Source organism: Manacus candei, unplaced genomic scaffold (assembly GCF_025592945.1).
Source record: "Manacus candei isolate 608988 ecotype Guabito, Panama unplaced genomic scaffold, ASM2559294v1 h1tg000020l, whole genome shotgun sequence".
Taxonomy (NCBI): Eukaryota; Metazoa; Chordata; class Aves; order Passeriformes; family Pipridae; genus Manacus; species Manacus candei.
In genome coordinates this window covers 470,018-488,701 of record NW_026138068.1, presented here as the reverse complement: position 1 = coordinate 488,701, position 18,684 = coordinate 470,018, and the positions used below count along the sequence as shown (strand labels likewise).

Sequence of the window (18,684 nt, the reverse complement as noted above, 5' to 3'; positions counted from 1 at the left end):
GCTTTTGTAAACAGATAATTACAAATCTGATTTTTGAAAGACTTGAATCAAGTCTTAGCACGAGAGATACTTCTGTCTGTACTCCAAGCAGGATCACAGCTTGCAGGGCTCATTGTACTCAGATCTCCTTAGTCAGAGTCAAGCCTAACACAGACTGCACCATGTTAAACCAGTCTATTAAATGTAACCTGTTTGAGTGGAAAGAGCAGGTTCACACCTCTCATCCTCCTGTTTTGCAGGTGGTAAGGTGAAGGTGAGAGGAAGAGAAGGTGGAGATGGAACTGCCAAATCATGCCAAACAACTGCTACTGCAGCTGAACCAGCAACGAGCCAAAGGTTTCCTCTGTGATGTGATCATTGTGGTAGAAAATGCCCTGTTTCGTGCCCATAAGAACATCCTGGCAGCCAGCAGCATGTATTTCAAATCCCTTGTCCTGCATGACAACCTGATAAACTTAGACACGGACATGGTGAACCCCACCGTGTTCCGGCAGATCTTGGACTTTATTTATACTGGTAAGCTCTTAACGACTGACCAGCCTGGTGAACAGAACTTTAACGCTCTCCTCACCGCAGCAAGCTACCTCCAACTGCACGACCTGGCAGCTCTCTGCAGAAAGAAGCTGAAGCGGAACGGCAAGTCCTTTGCTGGCAAGGCCGGTGGCCTTGGTGTTGGGAGATCTGCCAGGAGTCAAAGACTTTCCACTGCTTCAGTCATCCAAGCTCGCTATTCAGGGTCAAACGAGGGGTTGAAGGGCTCGCACTCAAAGGAGCTGTCAAAGGGAAAGCTCTCTGATGACGAGGTCTTCATCAGCAGCTCCAACCAAGAGAACTGTCACTCCTTAAGCAGGGGAGCCAGCAAGAACGGCGGTGGGGGCGGCAGCGCGAACGGGAGCACCGGTGACCAGGAGCTCGGCCTCGACCTGTCCAAGAAAAGCCCATCGCTCCCTGTTGCAGCCTCCCACGATGACACGCAGCACAGCGAAAGCCAGCACGGCTCTCCCCAATCTGCCTCAGCCCCTGCAGCCAACAGTGCCTCATCGTTCGACGAGTCGGGGGTCGGAGCCCCCCACAGCATGGCGGACAGCAGCGACCCCATGGAGATGGATCTGAGCGAGGAGTGCCACCACGCCCTGACCGAGGGCAGCCAGCGCAAGGGCCTCCGGCACTCGTCCCGCAAGAAGGAGTGGATCAAGAAAGACAACGCCTTTGACCGGAAGGAGGGGAGCAAAGACAGGGACGAGGGCGAAGGGCTGCCCAACGGCATCCTGCTGGGGCCCTTGTCCAAGTCTGTGGAGAGGAGTCTGGCCGGGGCCTACGGCGCAGACCTGCCCTACCCCTGTAAGGAGGAGGTGGAAAATGGTAAGGAGAACAGTGACGACAGCGGCCAGAGCGAGAGCGAGAGCGGCGGCCACACCAGTGCCAACTACGTCTACCGGCAGGAGGGGTTCGAGCCAGTGGCCTACGGTGACAACCTGTACGTCTGCATCCCCTGCGGCAAAGGCTTCCCCAGCTCGGAGCAGCTCAACGCCCACGTGGAAACGCACACCGAGGAAGACCTTTACATCAAGGAGGAAGGCACATACGGCAGCAAGGATGAAGCCGAGGATTTGTCCAACCCCAATCAATCCTACGCTGCGGAGTCCCGGCCCTTCAAGTGCTCAGTGTGTGAGAAAAGCTACAAGGATCCAGCCACGCTGCGGCAGCACGAGAAGACTCACTGGCTGACGCGGCCCTTCCCTTGCAACATCTGCGGCAAGATGTTCACGCAGCGGGGCACCATGACACGGCACATGCGCAGCCACTTGGGGCTCAAGCCCTTTGCCTGCGAGGAATGTGGGATGCGCTTTACCCGGCAGTACCGACTAACAGAGCATATGCGTGTCCACTCAGGAGAAAAACCTTACGAATGTCAACTGTGTGGTGGGAAATTCACCCAGCAGCGCAATCTGATCAGCCACCTGCGAATGCATACCTCTCCCACATAAGCCAAAGACTCCAGAATGAGCTTCGAGCCCATCCGCAGTGATTTACCTTTCTGTAGACTTGCTGCTTAAAAGAAAAAAAAAAGAAAAAAAGAAAAAAAAATACCAGACAAAAAAGGGGGCAGCTCCCCATACTCTGTTCAGTCATGGGAGGCCTAAACAAATGTAGCTTTAACATTTAAAAAAAAAAAGTTCCTTTTTTTCCTTTTTTTAAAAAAAGAAAGGTCCACAGCCAAGCTGATGCATTTAGTCCAAGTCTCCCTCCAAATCCTGATGATCTGGCAAGAAATGCCACTTCTTTTTGCACACTTCCACTTCATTGCCATGATAATTATCTGGAGCAGGTAGGGGGACCTTGGGGAACTTTCAGCCTCTGATGGCTCCCCCCTCCCTGCCTCTTTCCTTTGTGTTACTGTCACCTCACCTCCTCTCTTAAAACCAAACTCAGTAGGGGTATTTCTTGCCATTAAAAAGAAAATACACCTTTTCAGTGGCCTAAGTAGCTGTGAAATAACATAGCATTGCATTCAGCAGTGCAGAAGCTGTGTCTGTGGACCATCTCACAGGGTTGGCAGCCCCTTCAGAGGCTGTGGGAAAGCCGTAGCAGAGATAGAGCCCACCCCTCGTGCCCTGGGCTGGGCTGGTGGGGAGAGAAGCTCCCCAGGGCTGCACCAGCCCAAGTATTTAACTTAAATGGTGAAGCCTCCTTCACCATCCCTCCCTCTTTTGCTTTTGATCTTTATCCTTGGCACATGTAACCACGTGCCACCTTCTCCACAAAACACAAAAACCTCTTTTGCCTTACCCATGACTGAACAGGGACTGTATGCCCTGGGAATTTCTTTCAGTGAGCAGGGGGTCGTCTTTACTTTTCTAGTAGTTTCGTATGAATATTCTTTGCTTAGAGGTACTTGTTTTATTAAAGGAAAAACCATTGTAACGTTTATGTGAATGTTTGAACTGGAAGGTCTGAGGTTAATTCTAGGGTGGGTGGGTGGGGAGGGGGTTTGATGTAGGCTGGACTTGCTACAAGTTCCATAGGTACTTTTTTATTATTTTTTATTTTATTTTTTGTGTGTGTGTATGTTTTTAGCTTTCCTCCCTCACTAAAGAGCGAGTCTGTGTGGACAGACTTGTTACCTTTGCTACCTCTTGAATTCATGAGAACAATAAGATGGTTAGTGAAAGATTAGGCATTTTTTTTCTTTTATTGTAAGTAATTAAATGTATAAAAGTAGAAGCTAAATTAAAGTTAAGGGATTTTTACCACCCCGTCCTTCCATCAAAAGTCAACTAGAGAAATGTTAAAGCAAAGCTTGGCCAAAGACAAAGCAAAATATACATTGAGCCAGAGGCTGTGCTGGCTGCTCGGACTGGCTCAACTCGCAGTCTCTTGGCTGTCTGTAGTCACTTTTAGATAAAAGCAGAAAACTTCTCTGAGCTTTTTGGGCCCTTTCCAGCTTTGTTTATTGAATCTGGATATTATGGGGAGGGGAAAATGTCCCCCTCATCTTCCACTCCCCCAGCACATCTGGGTCAGTCTGTAAACACCTGGCAGGACAGAGGGTGAGGGCATAGCAGCCTATAATTTACTAGAATCCAGAGTGCAATAAGGTGGGGGAGAGGAGGAAAAAGCAAACCAAAGTGTTTCATATCCTCCCTTTTAGACAATTTAACACACGCACACAAAAAAAAAAAAAAAGGAAAAAAATGAAAAGAAAAAGAAACAAAATGTTCTTGCAACATCTGCATAAGACATCACAGCCAACAGCTGCTATTGGTTTAGGAGAGAAGACAGAGAACGTTGCCCACCAATTCTTGGCCCCCTTGACTTTGTTGGCGTGACCTTGTGGAAAGCTATGGCTTATTTCAAGCCTCCCGTGACTGTGGTGGTAAAAATTCACAGCCAGTAGAATCATCCCTTCTGAAATGACTAAGGTTTACACTTGCGTTTGTTTTTTTTTTTTTTCATTTGTTGGTTTTTGTTTTTGTTTTTTTTCCACTCAAACCAGTATAGTCTCTATGCGTAAGGTTTACCAAACCTCACGTTTTGTCTTTTTTAAAAAGAAAAAACAAACAATTTTTTAAAGTTTCGACCAAAAAAGAAAAAAAAAAAAAAAAGAAAAAAGTGAGCATGTTTGACTAAAACAAAGAAATATAAGCTTCATTTTCTATTGGGGTTTTTTGGATTTTTGTTTGTTTGTTTTTTGTTTTTGTTTTTTTTTTTTTTTTTTTTGGTTAAGGTAGACTAGTCCATGAGAAGTTTTTGGGTCAGTTGAATGAACATAGGAAACTGGAATCCAGGCTCCAAGCAATAGACAACCCGAAGGCCCTGAGCCTTGGCCAGGTGTCACGTTACAGGGAACACGCTCACCCCTCTCCACCCGCTCCAGCTTCTCCCAGTGCCATTGTCCGCCTGCTCCGGGGGCCTGCAAGCCCTGGGGTGTGAGAGGGGAGCATGGACTTTTTTTTCTAATTGTGCTGAGATGCACTGTTTTCTTTGGGGGGGGGTTAGGTGAGGTTTTAGTGTCTTTAGCACTTCCACATTTTGAATATATGTTGAATTGTTTTCTCCTCGATTCCTTGCCAACCCCCCACCCTGAGAATGTCTCTGAAATAATCTTTGAGGAGGACAGGGAAGGCCTTGCCATCTACCTTTTTCTCAAAGCAAGTCTCAGCAGAGCCCAGGCACAGCTGTGCAAGATGAGTTCCTCGGCACTTCCACCCTGCCTTTGCCGCCCCTGCAGCCCCAAGGCCGGGCTCCCCCGGCAGGGCCGAGTTCCCAAACAGTGCTGGGCTCCTCAGAGAGAAGGGCACGGCCAGGGATGAGCCCTGTGCCCAGCTGTGGGGTTTGGATGAGTTTCCCATTCCCCTGTGGCCCTGCAGTGGCCCCAGCGCTGGGGATGGCCGGTGGGTGCCTGGCAGGAGCCACCCTTGGGACGACAGGATGGAGCCGAGCCCGGGAGCAGCCCAAGGCTCCTCAGCAGACAAAGCCCCTGCTCCCCCTCTCTTAATTCCATTTTACAAGATGTGTGTGGGTGATGTAGCTTCTCCCCCCCACCCAGGCCCCTTCTTCATTTGTTTCTTAGGCCTTGAGAATCCCGTTGAAGTTTCAGGACCCAATGCTATTTTTTAAAAACTTTTTTTCGGAGCGTCTTTTTTTTTATTTTTTTTTTTTTTAAACTTTATCCCCTCCCCAGCACTTAAACAATACGACATAAAGTCTGTGTACAGCAAGAGTATTGTACAAAAGGAAATTTTGTTCTTTTTTCAAATAGCTGTGTAAAGTTGTGTTCCATAGATTTGAGTATAAACAACATTTTCCAAATTGTGACAGTAATAATGAATAACTAATAATACTCAAAACTTCAGGGACTGTTTCAGGCCTGCTCGGGGCCTAAACACTCAACTGCATTTGTACGACATAGTATTGTATCAGACATTTTTCTGTATTTTAATGAGAAAGTAAAACACTAGTTTCATATTTAAGATTTTAAGAGTTTTAGGGTGGGGGGGAGGGAGTTGCATTTTTGGTTTTTATTTTATTTTATTTTAATTTTTTTTTTTAAATACACAAAGAGCCTCAAGAGGAATAAAACAATTTAAAAACAAAAAAAAAAAAAAAAAGAAAAAAAAAAAGAGGCCAGGCAGCTTAAGTATATGCTTTAGTCACTTAGTTCCAGAATGTTTTCGGAATAACAGGAAAAAAAAAGATAAAATAGCAAAAGTTGTATAAAAGAATAAAGAAGCTCATACCCAAATTCACAAAACTATTTTTTAAACCAAAGCACATTTGAATGAGTATGGAACCTCACTTGGCTCAGAAAAGTACTAATATATTTATCTCATTGTTTACATAAACTTTTACAGTTTCAGACCTCAACAGATCTAGGGGCCAGTCAAAATTAATCTTTACTTTTTCCATTGGTTTGTCTCTGAAGGCTGCACAGTGTCCCCCAGCTTGGGAGGGGAGATCTGTGTCCCAGCCTGCATTCCAGCACTGCTCGGGGAGGGTGGGGAACAGGGTGGGCAATTACAAATATGGCACGGAGGACTTTTTTTTTATTCAACCCATGAGAGATGTTGCTGGGACTGAGACCCAGGCACTGTTGTAGAGGCATTCCAGCCTCCCTCTTCCTTAGAGGAGTCTGAGGGCACTGAGAGGGTAAAGAGAGATGCAAGAAGCTCTAGAGACAGAAAAGGATGTTGTTAGAGGATGGTGGGAGCTGCTGTACCCAGCACATCTCCTTCACTTTAGCCATGCAGAGCTGGGCTGTTTTCCAGTCCTTTACTGCAAAACTTCCAAAAACAAATTCTTGGCAAAAAACCCCAAAGGCCCAGCTCTGTGCATTCGGGGGAGTTAGCAGGAGCCACAAAGATCACAGAAGACACCAAAGAGCTCTTGACACGCAGCTTCTGTGAGGCTTTGGGGCTGCTGCCATGGGGAGCACGCACAGCCCTGCCGCCCGTGCCCAGCCCGGCTCGGGGAGCCCTCGGTGCGAGGGCAGAGCGGGCACCGAGCGGCTCCTCCTGCCAGGGCTGTGCTGCTCCGACCCCCAGAGCCACCTTAACTAACCAGCTGGACCCATTCACTCCAGACCTTACAGTTATGTGCAAAGAGCCCAACCAAAACTCCTACGGCCACCTAGGTGGAAGTCTAAGCCTGGTCTGCATGGTAGGACAGTTTAAAGGTGACCAAGGAAGGTGGTTTGCTAAAATACTGCTGAAGCCAAAAAAAAAAAAAAGGTTTAAGAAAGCTCCCCATGATTAGTCTTGACCCTTTGTAGCTTTTACCTTCTACACCAAAGCCACCTCAAACATTTGAGGGGGGGCTGATGGAAAATGAAATATTAATTTTGCCTGGTCTTAATATCTAACAAAGATGGTGCAAACACTATTTGACAGTGTTGTTTTTGTATCAATATGTATGTGCAGTAATGAATGTATTTATTTCTCAGATTCTGTATGCACAGTTTTGCAATGTAATTCAGAAAGTTGCAAACACAAAGATGTGTCCGCAGGGTCTTCTCTACAGGATTTCAAAAAAATGAAAAAAAAATATATTAAAAAAAAAAAAAAAGAATCTCAGAGACTCTCAGCATAGCCATAAACCATAACCTGTGAAGACAATACAAAGACTGGACTTTTGTAGCTTTGCATAGAAGAGGAATTTATGTTTTTGCTGTATTTAAATGTTTCAATTTACAGTGTCACTCTTTTACGATTCCTGTTTTGGTTTTTGTTTTTGTTTTCCTCTCTCTCGTGTGTGTGGAAAGCATTGTTTTCAAGCAGTGCAGGTTCAAAGTCTGGGTTAGCAGTATTTTACCGTGTCGCTTCAGTTCTGAAAAGCAGGAGTTTGGGTCTTGACCAGAGAAACATCCAGTGCACTTAGTGAAACAAAATGAAAGCTGAGGTGACTGCTGGCAAAATCCGGAGAAGGTGAAAGTCATTCGAGGAACAGTTGTGTGCTTCTGAGGGCAGCCTGTGACTGAGACAAGTCTGTGTCCTGCCTGAAGAACAGGATGTAGCTCCAGAGTGAAGCCCCCTCACCCCTCCCTCGCTGTTCTCTGTGGCAGCAATAAGGGATCTCAGAGGAGGGAGTTGAGGCCCAGGATGGGCAGAGGAAGCTCTGTGCCAAACCCAACAGCCTCTGTGCCATCTTGTCATGGGCCTTGCTGAGGATCCTGAAGCACCAGGTTCCCCACAGCCCCACAGGGGGAAAGCTGTCCTCTGCAAAGCCTCCTGTTCCAGTATTGGTGGAGTGAGCACCTCCTATAGCCTTAAAAAACTAGCAAGAAGAAATGTTGCTGGATGTTTGCTGATTTCTGGATATTTGCCAAATTCAGAAACCTTTCCATTCAGCAGTGCTGGAATTGAGGGAAAAGCAAGTGAAAAATAGAGAGACAGAACCTCCCTACATTTTAAGTGGGTTTGAGAGGCTCCAGGTAGCAAACTGAGCTGTCCCCAGACAGCAGAAATGCTCATCACTGAGATGGCACGTTTGAAGAAACATTTGTTTAAGCAAGAATTTAAAATCTAAATTAACTCCGAGCTGTAATTCTGCAATAGTTAAACAGACTTCTGCCATTTTTTCCTTAGTTTTTGTTTAAATAATTATTTGCTCAACATCAGTAAAGTCTCTCCATTTACTGTAAAATCCTTTCTTTCTACCCTTGCACTCCAGAACTGGCCATATTCTTGAAAAAGAAGATTTGGGTGTTGCTTTCAATAGCTGAAAGTGGCTTGTTGCAATATTTTAAGTCCCATGGTACTTCATGGTCCTGACTTTAGTGCAGGAGACAAGCAGGCAAAAGGAGTAGCTGTTTCTCAGCCCCTTTCCACTCCTTGTATTTTGCATTTTTTCAGAGTAGGGTAAGAAATTTCACCTTTGATGATTTCCCATTAGACTCACTAAATTTGCTGCTTTCCTTGTAAAAGTAAAATATTTGGGACCCCCTTGGGAGGCAATTCCAGCTCTGCTGTAAGGCTCCTAGAGCTGGTCCTCCAAGTCAGGATGGCTTCTTCATTTCAGCCCTAGTTTGTCTGCCACAACAAAATTCCTGTTTATTCTAATTTCCTTTTTCTAACAAACAACTTGAAGATCCTGAAACAGAAGTTTAAAGATAGAAATGCATTTTTGCTCAGTTGTCTCCTACTGCCATCTTCTTCTTCCCTCCCTTCCCTAATTTTCCTAAGCATTTTGAAGGCCAGCATTGAGCAGAGGGATCAGTGGTTTTTGGACAGTCCCTGTGGCTTACAGTGGGGCAAGAACACTTCATGAGACATTTGTTGGCAGTTGGGGGACCCACTTCACAGCACTGGCTTTCCCTGAGGAGTGGGATGTGTTATAAACTTTCTCTGTCACAAGCTGCCCACCGAAGCACCTGGCCCAGCTGTTCCTCTGACCTTCCACAGGACTTTTGACTGGCTGGGGATAACTTTTCTGTGAGGAGAGGATCTTGTTCTGGCTGGCTGCATATTCTTCCCTGGTTTATTTTAATATTTTAAATACAACTGAAAAAGGGATGTTGCATCTCCTTTTTTTTTTTTTTTTATGTTTTTAATTTTAAGCCTTAACTATCAGTCAGTCTGGGAGCCCTGGATGTTTCCTGGGGAGGGGGAGAGGAGGGAAGGGCAAGGGAAAGGCCGACATTCCTGCTGCAATGTTCTGTTCATTTCCTTCAAGAGCTTGAATTCAGGTCAGAGTCACACATAGTTGTGGCTTCAACTCAAGTGTCATATAAAAAGATACAGAAATTATAATATGATCTCAGCATTCAGAAATTTGCAGTCTTAATGTACAGTGATGAGAAACTGTTATTTTATGATCTTTTCATTAAAAGCTTGATTGAAAAATTACATCTTTTGCTCTAGAGTTCACCTTGTTCCTATAGCCTGACTCTCTCCCTGTTTTTTCCTCCTCCATTCAGGGATCTGAACCAGCTACTTCACAAAGCAAACCCTCCCACACATACACGGCCTAAAGAGGCACTTACAACCTCCCATTTTATCACCCTTGCACTTGGCTCATAAGCCAAAATCTGATGCTCATCAGAATCTGGAGGACTCATAATTTCACCTTTTTTTGTTGTGACCCTGAGCAAGCTGAGGCTGATTTTGAAAAGTTCCCCCTGCTTTCTCCTAACCAGAGTATGAAAGCAGCAAACAGTAGATGGTAGATGGACCTGCCAATGCATAAATCCTCCCAGTCTGTTTGGGCTCTAAGTGTAACTCTGAGGAGCAGTGAAGCAGCTAAGGCAGAAAAGATTCCTAAAATAAATAATAGTTCTCCATCCACCTGTGGTGCAGGTAAAAAGGGGAAATGCTTCCAGGGAAGTAATGACAAAAGCACCCACTGCAGATTTCAGCCTCCCAGATGTTAAGATTCAGACACTTTTCCCTGGGCAGGTGAAGTGTGACCCGAGCAAAATTAATTCTCATTTCCTTAGCCTGGGTTCTTGAGGGTGGTTTCTGGTTCCCAGACCAGCTTTTTGGATCTGAGGATCCTTCAATAAAATAACTATTTAATCGAAACAAATGAAGCATCTTCACCATACTGCAAGAGCCAAGCCTAGTATTTTGCAGCACTTCCTTTGTCCCACTACTCATCACCTGGGTTTTGTCTCCCAGCAATACACAGCAGAGCAGCCCTGCTGTTGAATTCATATATTGCCTTTTTCTTCCTCCTTTTTTTTTTCTTTAAACACAATGCTGACTATATTTTAAAGTGACTGACTGAAAGAGCTTCAAGTTTAGTCAGTTTTCTGACAGGTTGCAAAGTCAGCAGCACTGGCAAGAAAATCATTTTTATTTGTCCTTGGAGATGTGTTTTACCCAGCAAGGTTAAAGAGAAGGACAAAAATGAACAGAAAAACAGATGAAGAGCTACAGAAAACCAGAGGCTGTTTTCAACAGCTCAGATGTGGTAATGAGCCTGCACTCTTCTCCCAGCTACCAGTGACTTTCCTTTTCCTTTTTCTGCCCTTTTATTTCTAATTCCTTCTGGAAGTTTTTGCTTCCTGGCACCCATTTCTCTGTGGCCTAAGTGGTTTCCAGCATAGTTAATAGATTGCATGTTCTATTTTACTTTCTTTGCCGTGGTCAGGTCCTTTTCATCTCATAAGATCCTGTAACAACTACAACAAAACTCTTCATATAATAACTCACAACTGAACTGCAGCTGCCTCTGCGGTGGAACACTGAAATCTGTACAACTGAAGTGCAGAGCACAGGATGTAAAGGACACCAGATATGTCTGGAATGCCTGGGAATTTGTACTTTCTTCCCTCTGCTTTCATTACCCTCATTTATTGGTAGGTCTTCTTTTCTCCCAAACCCACACTTGCTTTCTTTCTCTCCGCTACCCTTTTCCCTCTTGGAGAGCAGATATTGGGTCAAACCTTTGAATGATAGGTTTGGTTTTTGCTTTTCTGCAGGAAATATTTCATCAAAATTGGAACTTTTCCATGGGAACAATTTTTTTTGTAATGAAATTTTGTTTCAGCCACTATTGAGGTCCCATTTGGACCCTGCTGAGTAGATACAGATGGAGAATATTTGTTTGTTTCATGAGAACTCTCATGACTGATACCACTATAAGAAGTTAAAAGGGGAGGATGAATTTTTTATAAAGAATAATTTCAGATCAGTAAAAGCCAAAAGACCATCACCTCGCTTTGCAAATTATTTCTAAAATATGCCATCATCCTGTGTTGTACTGATGATAAACTGAAGCACTGGAGAGGTTTAATCTGCAAGTAATGCTACATTTTCAACAGGTCTAATAATGCTGAAGCTGTTACCAGCTATTAATTTTGTGCATCTATCTGGGTTTTGTTTGTCTGAATGTCTTACAAAGTTGTCCGGGTTTAAGCAAATTGATTTTGTGTGCACTTGTGCAAAGCCTGCTGTGTACCAAGTTTAGTGTGACCTGGCTTAAATCAGTAATAGCTAAAGCAGGTGCATTTGCCTCAGCAAAATGCATGTTCTTTGTCTTGTTCTTTTCCTGTGCTGTGGGAGCAGCTCCTGCAGCCTCCTGTGAGCTGCACCTCGAGAATCAAACTGAAGGAGAGGTTGGCTGCTGTCAGCAGAGCCTTAAGTCCCTCACTCCTTCCACGTGGTGTGTGTGTGGTGTTCAGCTCCCAACTCAGAACTATAAATACTCCCAAATTTGCTATTTGGACCAAAATTGCTTCCCTCTACACCTCACCTGGGCACTGCTCTTGCCTAAATTCTGCAGTTTCCTCCCTGCTACAGGTCACCATAGCCACATCTTCCTTCTTTCCCTTTATGGGTTCTGTAGCAGTGATCAGTTTGGGGTTTGCTTTTTCCCTCTGCAGTTGTGCTGCCCTAGTGATGAACACTGTTGGAAGCTGCTGCAGAGCAAGGTCTGGATCCACGCTTGAGCTCAGCAGGCTGAGCCAGTTGTAAGGAAGCACAACCCCCTGCAGTTACAGCACATCCACAGCTCCAATACCACTGAGTGAAAAACATTCATCATACTGTCTTCTGCTGGTCCAGGTGCTGAGAAGAGAGGCCAGTGTAGCTGGCATGTATCAGCCTAGGACGTGATTGATGGTCCTGTCTACTTCATTTGCTTTCTGCCTTCTCACCATTTTGCCCCTTACTTTAGTTTCTTGCTTAGTTACTGAGAGCACTGGGAGAGATGTTGCAGGGCTCTCTCAGCAGGAGAGGGTAATTTTTTTGATAATTTGGCTCTGAAGAAAAGGCCTAATTCCCCCTCTCCGTTCTTGTCCATCCTCTCCTTCTTGTACACAATAATTAGATTTAAAAAAACCCAGAGAATCCTGTACCTCCTGCCTCTGGATCCAGATGCAGCTGGTTAGTTTACTTTTCATTGGGGATTTTGAATTTGATAAAAGTCAAGAACTCTTCCAGAAGCCTTGCTTGAAGCAAGCACCATTTAAGGCTAGTGAAATCAGGACACAGCCTTCCCTTGATTTTAAAAGATGGCAGTGGCAGAGCAGATTCCAGCCTTAAGATTTTTTGCTCAGCCTCCCTGCACAATTGCTGGGGATTCAGAGGCAGGAACCTGGCCAGACAACATAACCACATCCCCTGGCTGTGGCTGCACGGGGAGCACTTTATGAGCATCAGGCAGAACTGAGCTCCACACCTGGGCTGGTGCTGCTGCTCTGCAGCCCTGCAGAGCTCTGTGCCTCTGCAGTCGTGGGCCTGGCCCTTCAAACGCCATCTGGGACTGGCCAGACAGACCTGACTGCAGGACAGTGGAGGGGGCAGCATCACCAGATGTCACTTATCAGCCTCCCAAGCATCTGTAAAACTAAGCTCTGGGTTTCCAGCCTTGTCACCAGAGGCTCTCGCTACCCCCATCCCTGGGCAGCAGCCTCCTGCCAACTGCAGCTGGTCCCCTTGCCACAGCAGCATCCAAAGGCCAGCCAGGGAAGATTGCACAACTAGGCCTTGATCTGTATTTTCCACTGCTCAGCCAGCAAACCCCTCCTTTTTTCCAGCACAGCTGTTTTCCATCTCTGCTCAGGAAACATGCCCTGTTTTTGATTCCTGGGTCTTGCTTTATGAAGCAATCATGGGCAGGCTGTCTGGGTGGAACGGGTCACGGAGTGGCGGTGGGATAACTCCGGATTCTGAACGCCAACACAGAACAAAGGGGAGCTTTGCCAAGGCTCAGGTGAGCCTGGGGTCAGCACACAGACAGGCTACTGACGTAAGCACGAACGCAGGGCTTGCTTTCTCTGAGCTGTGGTGTTTGAAATCCCCCCTCCCTTTTCCTCTCCTGCCTGCTTGCCACAGCCTTTTCCTGGTGAAATCCACAGTTCAGTAACAACGGCGGGTCATGGCTGATGGTGTCACTTTTTTTGCCACATCTTACACACACAAAACTCCTGGACTAAGGTGGCTGTCCCTTCATAAGCCACCAGCCTGTACAGCTCAGTCCATAAGCTGCCAATCTGTCCTATTCAAGTAATATTGGGTGAAGTATCAGTACACACAGCTGCTGTTGGTAATGTGTAGCCCTGCTGTTAAAGACACAGCCCACAGTGCAAGCAGAGGGTGGTGGGGTGGCAGACAGGGCTGGAAGCCCAGGATACAGTGCAGACCCGGATGTGGTGCACTCAGGAACACCAGCAGCCAGAAACACCCTGGCATTGCACTTCTTGGCTCTCTCCCCAAAACTCTGGAAATTAGCCAGCTCCCTGGCCATACTGACCTGGAAGTCAGCTAGCTTCCTCAAGGGTTAAGGCATTAATGTTAACACCAACTATATTAACTAAAAATAATATGTGTGCAAAAACGTCTGAGTTACAGCTGTTACAGGAGTCCTACCTTGGCTTTTCTGAGTCCTTCACATGTGATGTGTGGTCCTTTCCAGCAAAGGCCTATGAAATGTCTTTTAGGCTGAAGTGGGTGGAAGGGGCATTTATGATGGACAGACCTGGAGCGTGCTCTGGAGCAGGCTTTGACATCACCAAGGGCAGAACAAATGGTGGAGGACACTGACCACTTTTTCTTTTATTTTTTTCCCCCCTTGAGGGGCTGAGCTAAAAACTAGCTGGGCATGGTCATCAAACTGCCTGGCTGTGCCTCTAGGTAGAGGAAACACACAGAAAAAAAAAAGGGAAGCAGAGTTGCAGCTCTATTTCTTTTACAAATTTACATCCCTCAGTTCCTGGCCACTCCAACTGATTTAAGAGTGTCCACACAAAGGACTTATTGCCATTTGAGGAAGTATTCAAAAATCACTTAATTGAATCATTGCTGTCATCACACGAGCCACAGCCTGCAGCAGCAGCAGTTCACATGTGGGCAGTAATAGGGAATCTTCCACTACAGCTACTTCTTTGCTTTCAGTGGGAGTCTTTGTTCCAGAGCTGGGGGTGCAGGTGGGAACTGGAGGAGGGGAAGGAAAGCCAGCAGGCTGGGATGTCTCTGCAGTGCATTGCAGACCTACCCAAGGGGCAGATGGAGCCGGCTCTCCAGTCTCAGGACTCACACAGAGCATGCAATGGCAGTTTGGGATGTGTACAAACCCTGGCAGCAGGGAGAGATGTCAGTCCTTGCTGGAAGCTCAGCCCCAGCCTGGCTTCAAGCCATTCCTCTCAGTGGTGAGGTGTCAATATGCCAGGGCTTGTCACACTCTCACAGTGCCCTCTACCCCTCCTGACAGGGTCTGTGAGGTTCCTCCTGGGCTTTGCTTTATATGTGTACACACAACACAGTCTATGTTGTCCTGCCTCCTGCCCTTGAAAGCAAAGGTCAGAGGGATCTCCATTATTTTAAAGAGCATTTAGCTTAATCTTCTGAGCTCCTTACAAGATGGGTATCTTTCAAACCTCCTGACCACTGTGAATGTTTTCTACAGAGGCATATTAACTTCCCTTGGTTTGACTGGAGTGCCTGCCTACTCTCATTACACTTTTGTCCTGCCCAGTACTGTTCTATACAAGCTATCATACTACAGAAGACCTCTGACTACAAAGTCCAGACCCGTTCCTGGTCCACAGCAAAACTGTAATACAAGTAAAACAACAATTTTCAGATGGAAAGGTAGCCCAGTAGTGGCTCGTGCATGGTCTTGGGGGCACATCCTCCCAGCAGCATGGCCCTTTCACACCCTAGGAACCAGTGAAGCAACATTCTTGAGCAACAAAGGGAAGCATGACACAGTGGCACATAAAATGAACTTGTTAAACTTCTTCCACTCCATATTATTTCTGCTGGGCTCTGATTAACCTTATCTCCAATGCCAGTACCTTGCCTTTACCTTCATCCCCATTCATTTTTACATTTTCTTTTGCACAGAGCACAGTTAAGGAAGCTTAGGGAAAAGAAAGACTTGCTTTGTTTTGATGCCAAAGGCAAATGTTTTTCTTTTTTCCCCTCTTTCATTTTATTTTAATCTAAACAAGAGATGACATACCTTTTCAAAAGCAGCTTTCCTGGAGTGGCTTGTGTCCTGAAAACGTAGACAAGTGGAAGTTCCAGTGTTTGTGAGCAGCTGTAGATCAGTCTGTAGATGTTTTGGCTGCACTCGGGGAGGTGGGAGGTGGAAGGTGGGCTGGATTCCACGCTCAGTGGCTTCAGTCCTCCCTAGAAATGACAATACATGAAAGCATCAGCATCTTGAACAGCCTCCCTCAACATCTCAGTAGTTGACTACTGAGATATTCAGAAAGGTCAAAAAAGGACTCTACTGAGATACTGACGACCAGGTCTCAAATCATGCAGTGTACCAGTAAAGGTAAGAAATCTCTTAATACTGCAAGAACAAAAGTGCCAGAAGCACAAATCAAATCAAATCAACAGACCTAGTTCTGAAAGTTTTGGTAGTGGCTGGTTCTACCTGGAGAAAAAACAGAATTAAAGTGCATTTCTTTTACATGAAGCAAAATATGGCACTGTCAGCTGCTGGAGAGCACTAAGTTCTTCAGCCAGGGAGGAGCTGTGAACACATACAAAAATATTTGCGAGCAAACTGTGAAACCTGTGACAAAAGCCAGAGAGGTTTAAGCTGTGCTGCTCTTCACAGAAGGCCTCTTCTGAGCAGAACTAGGTAACCGTACCTGCCCGTGTCACTTGAAGCTGATGGAACTGAACCTGGGAGGGAAACCATGCAGTGGGAGGGAGCCTTTGATCATTCATTTAGCCTATATTCCTTGGTACCTGCTACAGCCAAAGCACTCCACCAGGCAGCCAAGGGGATGGCTATTTTAGAACTGTGCACAGCAATAGGGAGAGTCAGCAAAGCCATGTCAGGTTGCTCTAGACCCTCATCCAATTGAGGTCTGAAAATCTCCAAAGATGGAGCTTTTGTACAGTTCTTGGGCTACTTGTGCCAGTGCTTAACCCACTCCACTGTGAAATCCTTCTCTGTAGGTGGAGGAGTTTGTCTAAAATGCCACCATTATACTTTGCTCCCTAACTTGATGTGTGGAGACTCCAGGCCATCAGGAAAATCTCACAGTCATAGAACCACAAAGGGAGCCTGCAATGCAGTTATGCACTGGAACACAGGCTGGAAGGGCCCAGGGGTCTGGAGATGACAAAAGGCAAGTAACTGGCTGGACCTTGTCTTTGTTTCCCAAGGCCTGTGCCAAGTGTGCTGCCAATCACATGTGCCACAAACATTAGGTAACAGTCTGGAAAAGCCTTCCCTCCAGAGGCATGATCTGTGTTCTGGTCTCTGCTGCTGTGCAGCCACTCAGCTCTTCTTCCTCTTCCTTAGCTCTGTGAACCTGGGACTGTAGAGGAGTCAGCCCAGGTAAGGGCTGTAAGGTGCAGCCATCCTCCTGCTCAGGTCTCCAGCGTGGTGTGCAGTGGCTCTGTGCAGTGCTGAAGGCAGAAGCAGGGCACAGATGCTGAGCAGCAGGTGTGGTACAGCACAGAGAGAGGGGGCCTGAGGGGAGTCACAATGCTGAAAGCAACAGTTGCCCCTCTTTATCTCCTGGGCAAGCTGAGCCTCAATGACTTTATGTGCTTTTACAACTTAAGGTACAGGGAAATCCACATTTAGAAAGTGGCAATAGGAGGAATTCAGCTAATGCCACCCTATCTGCATCCACTCTGCTTAAAGAGTACAGGGGGCCTTGCTTTCCTCTGACAAATGGGTGAAGGGAGAGGCCAGGGACTGTATTCAGTTTATTCTCCTGCTTTGAAAGGCTTAGTTGTAGTAGGGCTGAGAGCCAAATACAACTCTGTCTTGAGCCGCTCCTTCTCCTCCCCCACTAAAGAATGATCTTTAAGCTCTGGACCCTCATCTCCACCCAAAATGACTGCCCTGATTTATTTTATGCTTTTTTGTTGTTTCCTTTTAAATCACTCCTAAGTTAAGCTTTTGTTTGCCAAGTTTTCAGCCTGGAGCAAATTTTTGCAGTCGAATTATAACCTCCTCTCCTTCCCCTTGAAAAAGAGGCGTTTTTCTGGATATGCTGCTGTCCCACCCATTACTCACCTTGCTGCTGGGAGGCAGGGGAGATGGCAATCTTTTTAAATATCAGCATCTCAAAGTTCAGTGTCACAGGCATGGGCACACATCTGGTTAAACCATTTCCCTCATATCTTGGCTCAAAATCCTTGGCTGAGACATCTCATGGCAGTAGACGTGTCCAGGGAGCTGAGAGGGAGGGAAGAAAGGACACAAAGTGGTTAGGTTTCTCAGAAAGGGAATGGCTGTGGGCTGGAATATAAAGAAATGCCAGGACCAGACAGTCTGCTCTCTCAGCATGTTACAGGGCTCTGGCTCTTGGGGCAGAGTGACGCTCACCCACACTCAGGAAGGCTCCTCTGAAGCACAGGCTGCAGAAAGCAGGACACTGCTGAGGGCAGTGCCTTCCTCTGAAGGGGCAAAGGGGACATGGGCTGGAAAGGTTATCTGACCTGGAGCCTGAGAGGGACTTGGAATCTTCTTTTCCTCAGGGATTTTGGTTTCCCAACTCAGAACCCAGTGAAAGCCTGAAAATCCCTGCTCAGCTGCCAGTGAATTCCCAACGCTGATTTTGAAGCCAGGAAAGTTCTAGAGATGATGTTTTAAAGCAAGCAACTTCATCTACCCAACTACCTCCCCCTTACCAGTGGGATCCATTCCCTCTTGCTTACTCAGAGCATGCCTAAAAATGTTATCTGTGGTCTGGGACAGGGTGTGGGAGGGTGAAATAGGAAGGGAATAAGATCAACCAGCATTCAGCACAACAAAAAGGCCAGTTCTGGTTTGAGCTTCCCTGCAAAGCTGGAGCTCGACCCAGGACTAAGTCTGAACTTGGTGACATCCTCAGACATGAAAAGCCACACAAGATGGTACATCTCCTGTCCTGAGAAGGTCCAGTGGTAAGAAAACTACAGAGTAAAATGTATTTCTCTTGTTTTCCCTGTGACTTACAATCTAAGTGGGGGACAGTAAGAGGAGCCTCTTCCTATAGGCAAGCTCCCTGCTGCATATGAACTCCCACTGTCCAGGAGTCACAGAAGCTGAGGACAAAAAGGGACTTTCTGCTCCATCCATCTGCCTGCTCCAAGGCAGGTCAGCTCAGTCCACCATCCTTGACTGAAATTTTTATACTGTGTTTTAAATATTTCCTTCACAGACCCCACAGGCACCTTTGCACTTCATTCTAGGGCTTCATTATATTTACTGCTATAACATTTTTTTTCTAATGTCTTGCTGTAGTTAAAAACCTTGAAATTTGTCCTATATACCCTTGAT

The 18,684-nt window shown here is 46.2% G+C and overlaps 1 protein-coding gene and 1 long non-coding RNA gene across 2 annotated transcripts in view; one reads left to right on the top strand and one right to left on the bottom strand.

The window, feature by feature from the left end:
- The window catches only part of HIC2 (HIC ZBTB transcriptional repressor 2), a 71,879-nt gene extending 69,820 nt beyond the window's left edge, over positions 1-2,059 (top strand). The window contains exon 3 of the mRNA XM_051785840.1: positions 240-2,059. Coding sequence (XP_051641800.1) covers positions 276-1,988 — 1,713 coding nt within the window. The 5' untranslated portion in view covers positions 240-275 and the 3' untranslated portion in view covers positions 1,989-2,059. The remainder of the gene's footprint in view (positions 1-239) is intronic.
- LOC127470390 (uncharacterized) overlaps positions 1-18,684 on the bottom strand; it is a 155,186-nt gene that overhangs the window by 52,070 nt on the left and 84,432 nt on the right. Inside the window, exons 5-6 of the long non-coding RNA XR_007904284.1 lie at positions 17,437-17,598; positions 15,406-15,575 (exon numbers count right to left, since the gene is read on the bottom strand). This is a non-coding gene — a long non-coding RNA (uncharacterized LOC127470390). The remainder of the gene's footprint in view (positions 1-15,405; positions 15,576-17,436; positions 17,599-18,684) is intronic.